Below are 19,084 nucleotides of genomic sequence, written 5' to 3'. Positions count from 1 at the left end.
GCTGAGGGAAGGAGGTTCTCACCCAAGATTTGACTGTACATGGCCCCGTCCATCGTCCCTTTGATGCGGTGAAGTTGTCCTGTCCCCTTAGCAGAAAAACACCCCCAAAGCATAATGTTTCCACCTCCATGTTTGACGGTGGGGATGGCGTTCTTGGGGTCATAGGCAGCATTCCTCCTCCTCCAAACACGGCGAGTTGAGTTGATGCTAAAGAGCTCCATTTTGGTCTCATCTGACCACAACACTTTCACGCTGTTCTCCTCTGAATCATTCAGATGTTCATTGGCAAACTTCAGACGGGCCTGTATATGTGCTTTCTTGAGCAGGGGACCTTGCGGGTGCTGCAGGATTTCAGTCCTTCACGGTGTAGTGTGTTACCAATTGTTTTCTTGGTGTCTATGGTCCCAACTGCCTTGAGATCATTGACAAGATCCTCCCGTGTAGTTCTGGGCTGATTCCTCACCGTTCTCATGATCATTGCAACTCCACAAGGTGAGATCTTGCATGGAGCCCCAGGCCGAGAGAGATTGACAGTTCTTTTGTGTTTCTTCCATTTGCGAATAATCGCACCAAGCTGCTTGGCGATGATCTTGTAGCCCATTCCAGCCTTGTATAGGTCTACAATCTTGTCCCTGACATCCTTGGAAAGCTCTTTGGTCTTGGCCATGGTGGAGAGTTTGGAATCTGATTGATTGATTGCTTCTGTGGACAGGTGTCTTTTATACAGGTAACAAGCTGAGATTAGGAGCACTCCCTTTAAGAGTGTGCTCCTAATCTCAGCTCGTTACCTGTATAAAAGACACCTGGGAGCCAGAAATCTTTCTGATTGAGAGGGGGTCAAATACTTATTTCCCTCATTAAAATGTTAATCAATTTATAACATATTTGACATGCCTTTTTCTGGATTTTTTCGTTGATATTCTGTCTCTCACTGTTCAAATAAACCTACCATTAAAATTATAGACTGATCATGTCTTTGTCAGTGGGCAAACGTACAAAATCAGCAGGGGATCAAATACTTTTTTCCCTCACTGTATGCTTACATTCGAAAAATGGCCACAAATGAATAATACATGTATCCCCTTTTCTTTACGAAGTTCTGTGGAGTCTTCTATAATTTTATACAACAATGCTTCTGATTCTACATTATGAAACTATTAGGGAGGGAATGTTATTTATAATAAGGGTTACATGGACAAAATCTGACCTCTCTGAAATGGAAATGGATGGCCCTCCCTTCAGCAAAATATGTTTTACCTAAACCTTCCCTGAACTCGTTTTATAAACATTTCATGCAATTCTACGACATTTTACATATTAGCAGAATCTTTTTTTAATACCACACAAATTACTGAAATTACAACCTAAGAAAGATAGCCCTATGTGTTCATCTTATCATATTTTTCCAATGCCAAAGCAGTGTGTGTTTGCAACTAAACTGTCCCTGTTTGCAAATAATGAAATCTGAGACGTCATTAGGAATCTGAGTATGGTACTTTCAAAAGTTAGGCCTACCTTTCCACTCCAGACAGTACGCCTACCAACGCAGAAAAATGAAAGCTTTAACTGTGGCTTGTCACGACTTCCTCCGAGGCTGCCTCCTCTCCTTGTTCAGGCTTCGGCGTTCGTCGTCACCGGCCTTCTAGCCACTGCCGCTCCTCATCTCATCATTCCATTTGTTTTGTCTTGTTTATTACACACACCTGGTTCATATCCCCTCATCAGTACCTGTATAAGTGTTCCCTCTGCCCCCTTTGTATCGCTGGGTTATTTTCACCCGTGTGCATCGTTGTTTTTCCAGTGCGCCTGTTTTCCGCACTGAAGTGTTTGATGCATTGCTGCGTACTACTGCGTTCGGAATAAACCTTTTATTCTGTGATTTGCACTCCTTCAAATCAGACATCACATGGCTACTCTTCTTCTGTGGCTTAACCCAAAGAGAGAAGGTCACAAGTGTTTCCCTAAAAGCTGTCTGGGTTTAAACAGCTTCTATTGACGGCCGGCCTCCCAACAACCTGCCCGCTTGACCCTATCCCCTCCAGACCATTTCCGGAGACCTTCTCCCTTACCTCACCTCGCTCATTAACTCATCCTTGACCGCTGGCTATGTCCCTTCCGTCTTCAAGAGGGCGAGAGTTGCACCCCTACACTCGATCCCTCCGATGTCAACAACTACAGACCAGTATCCCTTCTTTCTTTTCTCTCCAAAACTCTTGAGCGTGCCGTCTCTAGCCAACTCTCCTGCTATCTCTCTCAGAATGACCTTCTTGATCCAAACCAGTCAGGTTTCAAGACTGGTCATTCAACTGAGACTGCTCTTCTCTCCGCACTGCTAAAGCTAACTCTCTCTCCTCTGCTCTTATCCTTCTAGACCTATCTGCATCCTTTGATACTGTGAACCATCAGATCCTCCTCTCCACCCTCTCCGAGTTGGGCATCTCCGGCGCTGCTCACTCTTGGATTGTGTCCTCCTCCCAGAGTGCAAAGAACCTTGGTGTGACCCTGGACAACACCCTGTCGTTCTCTGCTAACATCAAAGCGGTGACCCGATCCTGCAGGTTCATGCTCTACAACATTCGCAGAGTACGACCCTACCTTACATAGAAAGCGGCACAGGTCCTAATCCAGGCACTTGTCATCTCCCGTCTGGATTACTGCAACTCGCTGTTGGCTGGGCTCCCTGCCTGTGCCATTAAACCCCTGCAATTTATCCAGAACGCTGCAGCCCGTCTGGTGTTCAACCTTCCCAAGTTCTCTCACGTCACCCCGCTCCTCCGCACACTCCACTGGCTTCCAGTTGAAGTTCGCATCTACTACAAAACCATGGTGCTTGCCTACGGAGCTGTGAGGGGAACGGCACCTCCTTACCTTCAGGCTCTGATCCTACACCCAAACGAGGGCACTACGTTCATCCACCTCTGGCCTGCTAGCCCCCCTACCTCTACGGAAGCACAGTTCCCGCTCAGCCCAGTCAAAGCTATTCGCTGTTCTGGCACCCCAATGGTGGAACAAGCTCCCCCACGACGCCAGGACAGCGGAGTCACTGACCACCTTCCGGAGACACTTGAAACCCTACCTCTTTAAGGAATACCTGGAATAGTATAATAGTAATCCTTCTACCCCCCCTTTACTACCACTGTCTTTTGTCTAAACTAACACCTGACTTATTTCACCTGCTAGCACTGACTTGTTTAAAGAAATGTACTTATTGTGATCGAGATGTAGTTGTCCCTGATTGCACTGACTTTGCTCACAGCTGCTTGTTTGAAGAAGTGTACTTACTGTGATCAAGATGTGGTTGTCCCACTGGCTATCCTAAGTTGAATGCACCAATTTGTAAGTCGCTCTGGATAAGAGCGTCTGCTAAATGACCTAAAAGTAAATGTAAATGTATTGTACAGAAAGTAAATAGCTTAATCAATTGATAGTGACAGAATTAGATTACTTCCCAAGCAATGTCATTTTTGTCTCCTCGGCTATAGAAGGTTGTAGCTCAGCCTCGAAATGTCAAAGAAACTAAACAATGATATGCATCGGAGTCACGTCTTTTCCCGGATATTTTACAGCTTGTTTCTAGCATAAAGCATTGCGGACCAAAGTGCTGTTAAATATCACTTTATATAATCGGATCTGTGTTATTTTCTTCAAAATTTCAAGCTAACAATGAGTAGGCCTGTGCTTTTTGCCATTTTCTTTCATAAAAATTAGGCCTATGGCATACCCTCTCATAAACCCTCAATTCGAGTCCTGGTTTTAACTTAACAGCCCTTCACTGACACAGAGGTAGGCTATTTAAAGAGTGCATGGTGGGTGGAGGAATTGGCTGACAAATCTTCAGAAAGTATTCATACCCCTTGACTTATTCCACATTTTGTTGTTTTGTTACAGCCTGAATTCAAGATGGATTAAATATATTTTTTTCTCACCCATCTACACACAATACCCCATAATGACAAAGTGAAAACATGGTTTTAGAAATATTTGCAAAGTTATTGATAATAAAAAAAACAGAAATGTTAGAATCACCTTTGGCAGTGATTTATAGCTGTGAGTCTTTCTGGGTAAGAGCTTTTCACACCTGGATTGTCCAATATTTGCCCATTTTAATCTTTCAAAATTCTTCAAGCTCTATCAGATTGGTTGTTGATAATTTCTAGACAACCATTTTCAAGTCTTGCCATAGATTTTCAAGCAGATTTAAGTCTAAACTGTACCTCAGCCACTCAGGAACATTCACTGTCTTCTTGGTAAGCAAATCTAGTGTCGATTTGGCCTTGAGTTTTAGGTTATTGTCCTGCTGAAAGGTGAATTCATCTCCCAGTGTCTGGTGGAAAGCAGACTGAACCAGGTTTTCCTCTAGGATTTTGCCTGCGCTTAGCTCCATTCCAGTTTTTTTTATCCTGAAAAGCTCCCCACTCCTTAACGATTACAAGCATACCCATAACATGATGCAGCCACCACTATGCTTGAAAATATGGAGAGTGGTACTCAGTAATGTGTTGTATTGGATTTGCCCCAAACCATAACACTTTGTATTCAGGACAAAAAGTCAATTGCTTTTGTGCCTTTTTGCAAACAGGATGCATGTTTTGGAATATTTTTATTCTGTAAAGGCTTCCTTCTTTTCGCTCTGTCAATTTAGGTTAGTATTTTGGAGTAACTACAATGTTTCTATCACAGCCATTAAATTCTTTAACTGTTTTTTAAAGTCACTATTGGCCTCTTGGTGAAATCCCTAAGCAGTTTCCATCCTCTCCGGTAACTGAGTTTGGAAGGATGTCTATCTTTGTAGTGACTGGGTGTATTGATACACCATCCAAAGTGAAATTAATAACTTCACCATGCTCAAAGGGATATTATATGTCCTTCTTTGCGAGGCATTGGAAAACCTCCCTGGTCTTTGTGGTTGAATCTGTTTGAAATTCACTGCTCGACTGAGGGACCTCACAGATAATTGCATGTGTGGGGTACAGTGATGAGGTAGTCATTAAAAAATCATGTTAAACACTATTATTGCACACAGACTGAGTCCATGCATCTTATTATGTGACTTGTTAAGCAGATGTTTATTCCTGAACTTATTTAGGCTTGCCATAACAAAGGAGTTGAATACTGATTTTAATTTGTAAAAAACATAATTCCACTTAGACATTATGGGTTATTGTGTGTAGGCCAGTGATACAAAATCAAGTGGGGAGTTGTAATCTATAAATTACCTCGTTGACCCTCCGGAGGACCTTGAACGGCCCCACAAACCAGAGACACAGCTTCTTACAGGGCAGGCGGAGCGGGAGGTTCCTTGTGGAAAGCCAGACGCGATCACAAGGATGGAACACGGGAGCCTCTCTGCGGTGGCGAACCGCCTGTTCTTTCTGACGGCAGACGGTGCGCTGGAGTCTCACGTGGGCAACGTTCCATACGACTTCTGCGCGCCTGAACCACTCGTCCACTGCAGGAGCTTCGGTCTGGCTCAGAGTCCACGGGTCCAGGGTCGGCTTATAACCCAGAACATACTGGAAGGGAGTGTTGCAAGGAATTCTGGGCGTATTCAGCCCAGGGAAAGAATCGTGCCCACTCCCCCTGCCGGTCCTGCCAGTGACTCCTCAGGAACCTCCCCAGCTCCTGGTTCATCCTCTCCACCTGCCCGTTAGATTGAGGCCGGTACCCGGAAGTGAGGCTGACTGTGACCCCCAGCTTCTCCGTTGTCACACCCTGATCTGTTTCACCGGTCTCTGTGCTTGTCTCCACCCACCACCAGGTGTCTCCCATTTTCCCCCATTTATTCTTCCTGCGTTTTCTGTTTGTCTGTTGTCGGTTCGTCTTGTCCCGTCAAGTCCTACCAGTGTGTTTCCAGTGCTCTAGTTTTTGTTTTTCCTATTCTTCCCAGTTCTGACCTTTCTGCCTGTCCTGACCCTGATCCTGCCTGCCGTCCTGTACCTGCCTGACTCTGATTTGGATTCCGACTCTTTACCTGCCTTGACTTACCTTTTGCCTGCCCCTTGTTCAGTAATAAACTCTGAGACTCATACTATCCGTCTCCTTTGTCTGCATCTGTGTCTTAGCCTGAGCCGTGATACCCATGAAAGCCTTCCATACACGTGGGGGACATGATCGGAGACTATATCCTCCGGAAGACCATAGTGCTGGAAGACCTGCTGGACCCAGTGCCTCAGCGACCTGGAGAGCAGTAGGGAGACCAGAGAGAGGGATGAAATGGCTTTTTGGATTTTTAGAATCTGTCCACAACCACCAAAGGAGGAGGGGAGATCAGTGACAAAATCAATGGCCAGATGAGACCAGGGACGCTGAGGCACGGGAAGAGGAATGAGTTTACCTGCTGGAGCGTGCCAGGGAGATTTAGACTGAATATGTTGACGTAGTGTGCCCACGTCCTGCGCCAAAGTGGGCCACCAGTATTTCTCAGAAAGGGATTGAGTGGTTCGGGTGATACCTGGGTGTCCAGTGGCGAGGGATGTGTGTGCCCAGGTCAGCAACCGATATCTGACCCCCGTGGGGAAGTAGATGCGCTCCGGAGGGCAGGTGGCAGGAGTGGGTTCCCTCTCCAGAGCCTGGCGGATGTCCACATCTACGTCCCAAAACACGGGGCCAACGATACGGGAGGACCGATTTGATGGGCTGGCGGACACTCACAATGCCCTCCACCGACGTGGAACCACAGGGTGCGGGAAAGCAGGTCCTCCGACATCCTGATCCCCAGGCGGTAATCCTCCTCTCTGACCAGGAGATGGTGGGATTATGGAGTTGGAGCCACGGGAGGCCAAGGATGACTTTGTGCACGGGTGCGGAGGTGATGAGGTGCGTGAGGGTGAGTGGAGCTGTGATGTGCATAATAGTGCCGTATCCCAATGGTCGCATATCCAAAAGCTTGGACTGGAAATGGAGAGGAGAGCAGGTATGAGGTGATGTGCAGGGAGGAGGCAAGGGCCTGGTCAATGAAAATTCCCTGCGGCACCGGAATCCACTAGAGCTGTAGAAACAATAGATGAGGGACAGCCAGCTAGTGAAATCGATACTAAAAACGATTTGGTGGAAAGTGATGATGGATTACTCACGCCTAACCCAGGAGACAGATGATCACAGGGCCTTCCCTCTGCTCTCGTGGATTCTGGGTTGGGACGTACCGGACACCGTTGAAGCTGGTGCCCCTCCTGACCACAATGACGGTGCCGCACAGCCACGGGGAGGCGTGTGTCCCCTACCTCCATGGGTTCAGGCTCTGACTCAGAACGGTCAACGAAGGAGGGAGAGAGACTATGGGGGTTCCGACGCTCCCGAAGAAGGTTATCCCGACGGATGGCTATCGCGATGAATGTGTCCAAGGTTAGATTGTCGTCTCGGCACGCCAACTCCGTCAAGCGGTACCGCAGCGCCAAGTCTAGTCAAGCCTAGTCAATGTAGTCAATCCTCTGAATAGGGTGCAGAGTGCCGGCTCTGCTCCATCTGCTGGATGCTGCCACTGTTCGAAAGGTGAGCGAGGAACGCCGCCATTGTCTGGCCATCCTGCCGTGGGCGCTCACCCCCCTCTCTGCCCTCCGGTGGATGGTCGAAGACCCCCCTGAACAGAGCCAGGATTCCCAGCTCCTCCTCATCCATAGCTGTCCGAAGTTGTGCCAGCTGGTCGTGGTGTTGGAGAAGTAGGTGTCTGGGAGATGTCCTGATTTATCTGCTGCTTCCATTTGTTGAGGCAGTATTCTGTAACGTCGACGCAGGGAGTCAGGAAGCAGTAAGCCGTTTAGATTAATAATAATTAACATTGAAAGGAACAAAACAAGAGAAACGTCTGACAAGGAAAACATAACCAATACCTGAAGAATGATAATAATATGCCATTTAGCAGACGCTTTTATCCAAAGCGACTTACAGTCATGTGTGCATACTTATTTTTTTTTTTATTGTGTATGGGTGGTCCCGGGGATCGAACCCACTACCTTGGCGTTACAAGCGCCGTGCTCTACCAGCTGAGCTACAGAGGACCACATAAAGGGGGAGTAATCAGGGTAGTGATGGAGTCCAGTTGTGCGTAATGGGTTGCCAGGACCGGTGACGTCGAGCGAGGAGTAGACGTGACACATACGCACAAAAAAGTTTATTTCTCTTACATTTTGTGCACAAATTTGTTTACATCCCTGTCAGTGAGCGTTTCTCATTTTGTCAAGAAGCTGATTTTAAACAGCATGATCATTACACAGGTGCACCTTGTGCTAGGGACAATATAAGGCCACTCTAAAATGTGCAGTTTTGGCACACAACAACACAATGCCACAGAGGTCTCAAGTTTTGAGGGAGTGTGCAATTGGCATGCTGACTGCAGGTTCGTCCACCAGAGCTGTTGCCAGAGAATTTAATGTTCATTTCTCTACCATAAGCCACCTCCAACGTCCAACCGGCCTCAAAACCGCAGACTACGTGTAACCACGCCAGCCCTGGACTTCCACATCTGGCTTCTTCGCCTGCGGGATTGTCTGAGACCAGCCACCTGGACAGCTGATGAAACTGTGTGTTTGCACAACCGAATAATTTCTGCACAAACTGTCAGAAACCGTCTCAGGGAAGCTCATCTGCGTGCCCGTCGTCCTCACCAGGGTATTGACCTGACTTCAGTTCGGCGTCGTAACCGACTTAAGTGGGCAAATGCTCACTTTCGATGGCCACTGGCATGCTGGAGAAGTGTGCTCTTCATGGATGAATCCCGATTTCAACTGTACCGGGCAGATGGCAGACGGCGTGTATGGTGTCGTGTGTACGAGCGGTTTGCTGATGGTGACGTTGTGAACAGTTTGACCCATGGTGGCGGTGGGGTTATTGTATGGACAACGAACATAATTGCATTTTATGGATGGCAATTTGAATGCGCAGAGCTACTGTGACGAGATCCTGAGGCCCATTGTCATGCCATTCATCTGCCACCATCACCTCATGTTTCAGCATGATAATGCATGGCCCCATGTTGCAAGGATCTGTACAGAATTCCTGGAAGCTGTCCCAGTTCTTTCATGGCAAGCATCTCACCAGACATGTTACCCATTGAACATGTTTGGGATGCTCTGGATCGACGTGTACGACAGCGTGTTCCAGTTCCCGCCAATATCCAGCAACTTTACACAGCCATTGAAGAGGAGTGGGACAACATTCCACAGGCCACAAACAACAGCCTGATCGACTCTATGCGAAGGAGATGTGTCGCGCTGCATGTTGCGTTTTTATATTTTTGTTCGGTGTAAAATGAAGACTGTTTAAATGAATTAAGCTTACTCGACTTTGCCTACTTTCAGCACCATGAGCTGTCCATTGTGCGCGACTGCTGCTTCAAGTTTCAGCACCACAATGTACAGTAAGTTACTCGAATCTGGCTTATTGTGAGGTCAAGAACTCTGATAAAGACATAATGGGAAAGAAACATTTGTTTTTTTTATCAAATCAAATATAGTTGACCTCCAGTCCTCCTCCTCATCTCAGCGCTCTCTTTTTCAAACTGAACAGAACAGGCTATAGGCTACGCACACAATATATTGAATTTTTTGGGACTAGACCTAATCAAAAATGTATTTTCGGAAGAATTCTATGACTCTCCTCCTGAACTGCAAAGTAGGCAGCACCAAAAAAAATTTTTAATCAGCAATAGCAGTGCAGGCTGGGGCTCAGGGTGGGAATATCCAATGTGTAATGTAGACTAGTTTTATTTACACCATCCCAACAGCTATCTTAGAAATGTACGTTTGTTCTGCGCTTCTCCCAGCATGCACTTCATAGCCACGGGATTATTTGAATTGAGACCACACTCAATAGCTAATTGATATTGCGTGCCCAGCATAGAATCAGGAACAAAACATTAGGAACACCTGCTCTTTCCATGACATGGACTGACCAGGTGAATCCATCATCCCTTAATGAGGACATAGAGTAGTATTCAAAGTGCTCTTAGGGTTCTCAAAGTAGGGTACTGCAGGGGGTCCGCGGCCAGATCTCAAAATATATAAATTGTTTCCATGACATGGACTGACCAGTGAATCCAGGTGAAAGCTATAATCCTTTATTCACCTGTTAAGTCCACTTCAATCAGAGTAGATGAAGGGGAGGAGACAGGTTAAAGAAGGATTTGTAAGCCTTGAGACAATTGAGACATGGATTGTGAATATGTGCCATTCAGAGGGTGAATGGGAAAGACAAAAGATTGAAGTGCCTTTTGAACAGGGTATGGTAGTAGATGCCAGGTGCACCGGTTTGAGTGTGTCAAGAACTGCAACGCTGCTGGGTTTTTCACGCTCAACAGTTTCCCGTGTATCAAGAATGGTCCACCAGCCAAACGACATCCAGCCAACTTGACACAACTGTGGGAAGCATTGGCGTCAACATGGGTCAGCATCCCTGTGGAACGCTTTCAACAGCTTGTAGAGTCCATGCCTCAATGAATTGAGGCTGTTCTGAATGCAAACTTAGGAAACAAGCGTTTTAATTAAAACTTTCAAGTGATATCCTCTGGGTCCACACTGTACATTCTGTTGTATATGTCTGTTACCCAAAATAAATTCAATTCAAAAGGTTGTGCAACGCAATATTAGGGAGGTGTTCCTAATGTTTTGTACACTCAGTGTATAACCTAATAAGCCATTAATTATAAAACACTGGGAGATATTGACATTTCGTCAATTACACATTTCATCAAATTATAAATTACATGATCCTCCCCTGGACTAGGTTAAAAATATATACTAAACCAGGGGTGTCAAACGTACGGCCTGCGGGCCGGATCAGGCCCGCAAACGGGTTTAATCCGGCCCGCGAGATGATTTAAAAAAAATATATATATATATTTTGTAAAATATAAAAATGCGCTGCAATTTTTCAATAAAATAAACTGCTGTTCCAATTGCGTCCACTGGATGGCGCAATAGCAATTGTGTTAAGCAAGCAAACTGTTTATATCTGGGCAGAGCAAGTAGGTCAAGCACGTGCAGCCAATGAGCTACTTTGTTTTGCCCGCGATATTTATTAAGGCTTCTACTTTTAACATTATGTGCTTTGGCACCCTCATTGCCCCAATATGTCTCTGTCAAAAAAGAGAAAAGTGGACGCAGAGTGCAGAGTGTTCCAAGAAAAATGGTCATCCTATTTAATCACGGAATTGAATGGGAAAGCTGTATGTTTGGTGTGTTCAGAGCATGTTGCAGTGCTGAAAGAATATAACCTTCGTCGCCACTATGTGAGTCTTCATGCCGACAAATATGACAACTTTCAAGGACAGCGGAGATGAGAGAAGGTGAATGAACTGTTGGCGGGTCTGAAGAAACAGCAGTCTATGTTTACTCACAGCCGAGACATCAGTGACGCTGCAGTGAAAGCTAGCTACCTCATTGCTAATGAAATCGCAGTGGCTTCAAAACCATTTAGTGAGGGTGAATTTGTAAAAACATGCATGATGAAGGCAGCGGAGATTGTGTGCCCTGAAAAGCGGCAGGCTTTTGCAAATATCAGCCTGACAAGAAACACAGTTGCAGACAGGATTTCCGATCTTTCAGTGGATTTGGACAGCCAGTTGAAGCAAAAAGTAAAGTCATTTATTGCGTTTTCGGTTGCAATTGATGAAAGCACGGACATTACAGATGTTGCACAACTGGCCATTTTTTCATCCGCGGAGTTGATGACACATTGACCGTCACCCGAGGAGTTCGTGGAGTTGGTGCCGATGACAGATACAACGACAGCAGCTGATATTTTTACCGCACTTTCGTCGGCGCGCTGGACAGGGTCGGAGTGGACTGGTCCCGCGCTGTCAGCCTGGCTACAGATGGTGCGCCCTCAATGATCGGGAAAAAAGCAGGCGTTGTGACAAAGTTCAGAGAGAAAGTGCAATCTGCAAATGGAGGACGTGACTTTTTGACTTTTCACTGTATTTTGCACCAGGAGGCTTTGTGTTGCAAGTCATTAAAGATGGATAACGTCATGAAGGTGGTCATCCAAACTGTTAATTTCATCCGATCCAGAAGCCTGAATCACCGTCAGTTTGACAGCCTTCTCAGAGAGAAAGACCACATCTATGGCCTGCCATACCACACTGAGGTAAGATGGTTAAGCCGAGGTGCTGTGCTGAGGCGTTTCTTTGATTTACGAGAAGAAATTGAACAGTTCATGGAAGAAAAGGGCAAACCAGTGTTAGAATTTCATTCTGCAGAATGGATGCCGGACCTTGCATTTATGGTGGATGTTACAGAGCACCTGAATAACTTGAACAAACAGCTGCAAGGGCGCAACAAAGTTGTCACGCAGTATTATGACAGCATACGTTCTTTCAAGTTGAAGCTGTCATTGTGGGAGACGCAACTTGCCGGTGGTGATGCAGCTCACTTCCCCTGTCTGAAAAATGTGTGCGCGACCCAACATGTGGCAGACATGAAGCGGTTCAAAGATAAAATAACGGGACTGTTACGGGAGTTTGAGCAACGCTTTCAGATTTATGTTTATATGTTTTTATGTTGATGTGCTATTGTTTTTAATTGATTTTATTTTATTTGTATATTTAACCTATTCTTGACTCTGTGGTTCTTGCACTTGTTTGGGGAACAGGATTTCATAATTTTTATCTACATTTCTGCCTGAGAAATGACACCCTGATATAGTTCTGTGATCTGTGATATACTTATGTGAATCACTGAGGCATTGTGTGTTTGTGTGTTCTTTGTCCTCAGAACTTTCAAATAACTTGAGGTGTTTTATGATTAATAGTGATGTTGTGCTTTTGGACACTGTCCTCAGGCTCCAGCTTTATGTGTATATGTTTTTATGTTGATGTGCTATTGTTTTTAATTGATTTTATTTTATTTGTATATTTAACCTATTCTTGACTCTGTGGTTCTTGCACTTGTTTGGGGAACAGGATTTCATTATTTTTATCTACATTTCTGCCTGAGAAATGACACCCTGATATAGTTCTGTGATTTTCTTTAGAATTTCTTTAGAATTTTCAAATAAACTTGCCGTGTTTTATGATTAATAGTGATGTTGTGCTTGTACTATTTTGGACACACTGTCCTCAGGCTCCAGCTTTATGTTGTATGTTGATCGTATTAAAACAAAGAAAACAATCTGAAGTTGTTGTTTTTAAGTTATATATATACCATGATTTTTCGGGTCCGGCCCACTTGGGAATAGATTTTCCTCCATGTGGCCCCTGAGCTAAAATGAGTTTGACACCCCTGTACTAAACCTCACTCTTGACTGAAATTGAAAAAGCATGACCCTCCCCCATTTTCCTCCAGGTATCCATTCTGTCCATTTTGATCCATCCCTTATTCATGAAACACTAGTTTAAAATGTTAGAGCAGCTGTTATTTTGTTTTACCTTACTCAGGACGTGAACTCCATGATTTTATAAGATATCACAACATTTACATTACATTTTAGTCATTTAGCAGACGCTACTGGCCCCCCGTGGGAATCGAACCCACAACCCTGGCGTTGCAAACGCCATGCTCTATCAACTGAGCTACATCCCTGCCGGCCATTCCCTCCCCTACCCTGGACGACGCTGGGCCAATTGTGCACAACGTGATGCCAATGCTCTTCCTCTATCCGGCTGTTTATTTTTAGACGAACCACGAGTCTCTCCTGTAGACCATAGAATAAACAACATCATCTAGATTAATAGAATCTAGCCCATGAGAATGAATAGAAAAATATTATATAATCCAGGATAATTAATAGAATCATATAATCTAGTCCATGAGAATGAATAGAATAATCTAATCCATGAGATTGAATAGAATCATAGAATCTAGTCCATGAGAATGAATATAATAATAGAATCTAATCCATGAGAATTAATAGAATAATAGAATCTAATCCATGAGAATGAATAGAATAATAGAATCTAATCCATGAAAATGAATAGAATAATAGAATCTAATCCATGAGAATGAATAGAATAATAGAATCTAATCCATGAGAATGAATATAATAATATAATCTAATCCATGAGAATGAATAGAATAATAGAATCTAATCCATGAGAATGAATAGAATAATAGAATCTAATCCATGAGAATAGATGATATTCCTATGTTTTCTCTCCTCCCACAAGGATGCCCACAACAGCACCACCAGGAGTAGGTAACCTTAGTCCAGCCCAGACAGTATCTAACTTGGTTTAACCTGACCTGTAACCTTAGTCCAGCCCAGACAGTATCTAACCTGGTTTAACCTGACCTGTAGCCTTAGTCCAGCCCAGACAGTATCTAACCTGGTTTAACCTGACCTGTAGCCTTAGTCCAGCCCAGACAGTATCTAACCTGGTTTAACCTGACCTGTAACCTTAGTCCAGCCCAGACAGTATCTAACCTGGTTTAACCTGACCTGTAACCTTAGTCCAGCCCAGACAGAATCTAACCTGGTTTAACCTGACCTGTAACTTTAGTCCAGCCCAGACAGTATCTAACCTGGTTTAACCTGACCTGTAACCTTAGTCCAGCCCAGACAGTATCTAACCTGGTTTAACCTGACCTGTAACCTTAGTCCAGCCCAGACAGTATCTAACCTGGTTTAACCTGACCTGTAGCCTTAGTCCAGCCCAGACAGTATCTAACCTGGTTTAACCTGACCTGTAGCCTTAGTCCAGCCCAGACAGTATCTAACCTGGTTTAACCTGACCTGTAACCTTAGTCCAGCCCAGACAGTATCTAACCTGGTTTAACCTGACCTGTAGCCTTAGTCCAGCCCAGACAGTATCTAACCTGGTTTAACCTGACCTGTAACCTTAGTCCAGCCCAGACAGTATCTAACCTGGTTTAACCTGACCTTTAGCCTTAGTCCAGCCCAGACAGTATCTAACCTGGTTTAACCTGACCTGTAACCTTAGTCCAGCCCAGACAGTATCTAACCTGGTTTAACCTGACCTGTAACCTTAGTCCAGCCCAGACAGTATCTAACCTGGTTTAACCTGACCTGTAACCTTAGTCCAGCCCAGACAGTATCTAACCTGGTTTAACCTGACCTGTAACCTTAGTCCAGCCCAGACAGTATCTAACCTGGTTTAACCTGACCTGTAGCCTTAGTCCAGCCCAGACAGTATCTAACCTGGTTTAACCTGACCTGTAACCTTAGTCCAGCCCAGACAGTATCTAACCTGGTTTAACCTGACCTTTAGCCTTAGTCCAGCCCAGACAGTATCTAACCTGGTTTAACCTGACCTGTAACCTTAGTCCAGCCCAGACAGTATCTAACCTGGTTTAACCTGACCTGTAGCCTTAGTCCAGCCCAGACAGTATCTAACCTGGTTTAACCTGACCTGTAGCCTTAGTCCAGCCCAGACAGTATCTAACCTGGTTTAACCTGACCTGTAGCCTTAGTCCAGCCCAGACAGTATCTAACCTGGTTTAACCTGACCTGTAGCCTTAGTCCAGCCCAGACAGTATCTAACCTGGTTTAACCTGACCTGTAGCCTTAGTCCAGCCCAGACAGTATCTAACCTGGTTTAACCTGACCTGTAGCCTTAGTCCAGCCCAGACAGTATCTAACCTGGTTTAACCTGACCTGTAGCCTTAGTCCAGCCCAGACAGTATCTAACCTGGTTTAACCTGACCTGTAGCCTTAGTCCAGCCCAGACAGTATCTAACCTGGTTTAACCTGACCTGTAGCCTTAGTCCAGCCCAGACAGTATCTAACCTGGTTTAACCTGACCTGTAGCCTTAGTCCAGCCCAGACAGTATCTAACCTGGTTTAACCTGTCTGACCAGGTCATCCTCTCTCTCTCACTAGTCCCATGAGCAGTAACCCAACGGTAACGCTGCCAGTCAGGACAGACAATAAGTCACTGATGGTGTGGTGAGGGTGGTAGACCTAAGGATTATGTCATATTTTACAAGGAGAATGAACATGATTGTTTTATTTTTAATTTTCAAAAGACTGGATGTTTACAGAGAAGAAACAGTGGCCTGAATTCAGAACCAGGTCCGCTGTGTGTGGAAAGGGGGGTGGAGAGGAGGGACCATGGCCATCACTGGTCCTCCCCTCCGGTCTGTTACCATGACAACAGCCATGGGATGGGGAGCAGCATGCGGAGGGAGGAGAGGAGATCAGTACAGGTGTTGATGGGGTTTGCGCATCGCTCTAGACATCCTTGCTGTGATGACTGTAGTGTGCTGGGCATGGATGGCAGCTGCCAGAACACCTACGCAAATCTCACCATAGTTTCCCATGTATTCAGTAACCTTGCTTTTCAAAATACGGTGTATGATTTACGGTGGAAATAATTACCAACAACCAAAACGGCACTATGGTGCATCACTCGGGATCCATACAGTCCTTCAAGCAGCAAAACGGTTAGTAGTTATGAGTATGAGTTAGTTTTCCGCTTTGATTAGTCGTGTTACTTTTTAATGTGATGGTTGAAGTGGACTTTTTAATACCTCGTTTTGGGAATTCTGTTTTTTGGGGAATTGACGAGCCGTCACGAGCTTGCGCCTCTGCTTCATTGCCCACGTGCGACGATAACAGGGTCGCCCTGGAACGCGTGGTCCTGGCCTTTCTGTAGTCTGAAATTACGTACGGGTATTTTTCAATTCGTTGTCATTTACCATTGAAGTGAAATGAATTGACTTTTGATGAACAATCACATTTCTATCTATGCAACATGGTATTGATGAGGCAGGCTAAATAAGGCCAAATATTAGCCTTTTTTTTTTTATTCTGCGCCCATAAATCAGATGCATTGATCGGTAGTTTAACACTTTTCATTGATCCGACTTTGGTTGTATGCAAACACTTAACATTTGACCAGCCTTATTTAAGGGATTTGTCAGTGGAGAAAGTAAGGCCAAACCCTGTTCAAACAAACTTATTTGTGTTAGGCTGTTAATATAAACATTTCCCAGGAAAATGGGATTCATTTCAAGAAGTGCTGAATTGCAGTTTTAAAATTGGCACATAAATATCTTGCATCACCAAAAAAACATGGGCAGGCTATTTCCCATCAAGGTAAAGTGCGCATGCCAAATGGCACTCTCTTCCTTATATAGTGCACTACCTGGGTCTAGGCAGGTAGCGTAGTGGTTATTGGTGTTGAGCCAATAACCGAAAGGGCACTGGTTCGAGTCCCCGAGCCAACTACAGTGAGGGGAAAAAAGTATTTGATCCCCTGCTGATTTTGTACGTTTGCCCACTGACAAAGAAATGATCAGTCTATAATTTTAACGGTAGGTTTATTTGAACAGTGAGAGACAGAATAACAACAAAAAAATCCAGAAAAATGCATGTCAAAAATGTTATAAATTGATTTGCATTTTAATGAGGGAAATAAGTATTTGACCCCCTCTCAATCAGAAAGATTTCTGGCTCCCAGGTGTCTTTTATACAGGGAACGAGCTGAGATTAGGAGCACACTCTTAAAGGGAGTGCTCCTAATCTCAGCTTGTTACCTGTATAAAAGACACCTGTCCACAGAAGCAATCAATCAATCAGATTCCAAACTCTCCACCATGGCCAAGACCAAAGAGCTATCCAAGGATGTCAGGGACAAGATTGTAGACCTATACAAGGCTGGAATGGGCTACAAGACCATCGCCAAGCAGCTTGGTGAGAAGGTGACAACAGTTGGTACGATTATTCGCAAATGGAAGAAACACAAAATAACTGTCAATCTCCCTCGGCCTGGGGCTCCATGCAAGATCTCACCTTGTGGAGTTGCAATGATCATGAGAACGGTGAGGAATCAGCCCAGAACTACACGGGAGGATCTTGTCAATGATCTCAAGGCAGTTGGGACCATAGACACCAAGAAAACAATTGGTAACACACTACACCGTGAAGGACTGAAATCCTGCAGCACCCGCAAGGTCCCCCTGCTCAAGAAAGCACATATACAGGGCCTTCTGAAGTTTGCCAATGAACATCTGAATGATTCAGAGGAGAACTGGGTGAAAGTGTTGTGGTCAGATGAGACCAAAATCGAGCTCTTTAGTATCAACTCAACTCGCCGTGTTTGGAGGAGGAGGAATGCTGCCTATGACCCCAAGAACGCCATCCCCACCGTCAAACATGGAGGTGGAAACATTATGCTTTGGGGGTGTTTTTCTGCTAAGGGGACAGGACAACTTCACCGCATCAAAGGGACGATGGACGGGGCCATGTACAGTCAAATCTTGGGTGAGAACCTCCTTCCCTCAGCCAGGGCATTGAAAATGGGTCGTGGATGGGTATTCCAGCATGACAATGACCCAAAACACATGGACAAGGCAACAAAGGAGTGGCTCAAGAAGAAGCACATTAAGGTCCTGGAGTGGCCTAGCCAGGCTCCAGACCTTAATCCCATAGAAAATCTGTGGCGGGAGCTGAAGGTTCGAGTTGCCAAACGTCAGCCTCGAAACCTTACTGACTTGGAGAAGATCTGCAAAGAGGACTGGAACAAAATTCCTCTGGAGATGTGTGCAAACCTGGTGGCCAACTACAAGAAACGTCTGACCTCTGTGATTGCCAACAAGAGTTTTGCCACCAAGTACTAAGTCATGTTTTGCAGAGGGGTCAAATACTTATTTCCCTCATTAAAATACAAATCAATTTATAACATTTTTGACATGCGTTTTTCTGGATTTTGTTGTTATTCTGTCTCTCACTGTTCAAATAAACCTACCATTAAAATTATAGACTGATCATGTCTTTGTCAGTGGGCAAACGTACAAAATCAGCAGGGGATCAAATACTTTTTTCCCTCACTGTTGGTGAAAAATCTGTTGACGTGCCCTTGCGCAAGGCACTTAACCCTAATTGTTCCTGTAAATCGCTCTGGATAAGAGCATCTGCTAAATGACTCAAATGTAGAGCCTTATGGGGGAATTTGAGACGCATGCCGGAGATTTCCCGCTCTACACTCTCTGTGATAATTCAGAGACAATACCTCGAGTGGTGCTCCTGCTAATTCCACACACAGCATTTTATCATCCACAGGCATCAATTGGCACCCTGTTCACCCATAAGGCTCTGGTCAAATGTAGTGTACTATATAGGGAATAGGACGTCGCTGAGGGAATCTCTGTCCTCCTCTAAATATAATGTAATATGAGAGGCAGTGTTAGCCTCC

The 19,084-nt window shown here is 45.0% G+C and overlaps 1 protein-coding gene across 3 annotated transcripts in view; it reads left to right on the top strand.

Moving 5' to 3' along the window:
* LOC121568054 (anoctamin-3-like) overlaps nt 1–19,084 on the top strand; it is a 99,768-nt gene that overhangs the window by 10,038 nt on the left and 70,646 nt on the right. For 2 of the 3 annotated variants that reach the window (XM_041878620.2, XM_041878619.2), the window contains exon 1: nt 16,101–16,331. The exons of the other annotated variant lie outside the window; for it this stretch is intronic. In XM_041878620.2, coding sequence (XP_041734554.2) covers nt 16,286–16,331 — 46 coding nt within the window. In that variant the 5' untranslated portion in view covers nt 16,101–16,285. Of the gene's footprint in view, nt 1–16,100; nt 16,332–19,084 lie in introns of those variants that run through there. 3 annotated transcript variants of the gene reach the window in all.

This window comes from Coregonus clupeaformis, unplaced genomic scaffold (assembly GCF_020615455.1).
Source record: "Coregonus clupeaformis isolate EN_2021a unplaced genomic scaffold, ASM2061545v1 scaf0300, whole genome shotgun sequence".
Lineage (NCBI taxonomy): Eukaryota > Metazoa > Chordata > Actinopteri > Salmoniformes > Salmonidae > Coregonus > Coregonus clupeaformis.
This window is presented reverse-complemented; position numbering and strand designations above follow the sequence as displayed.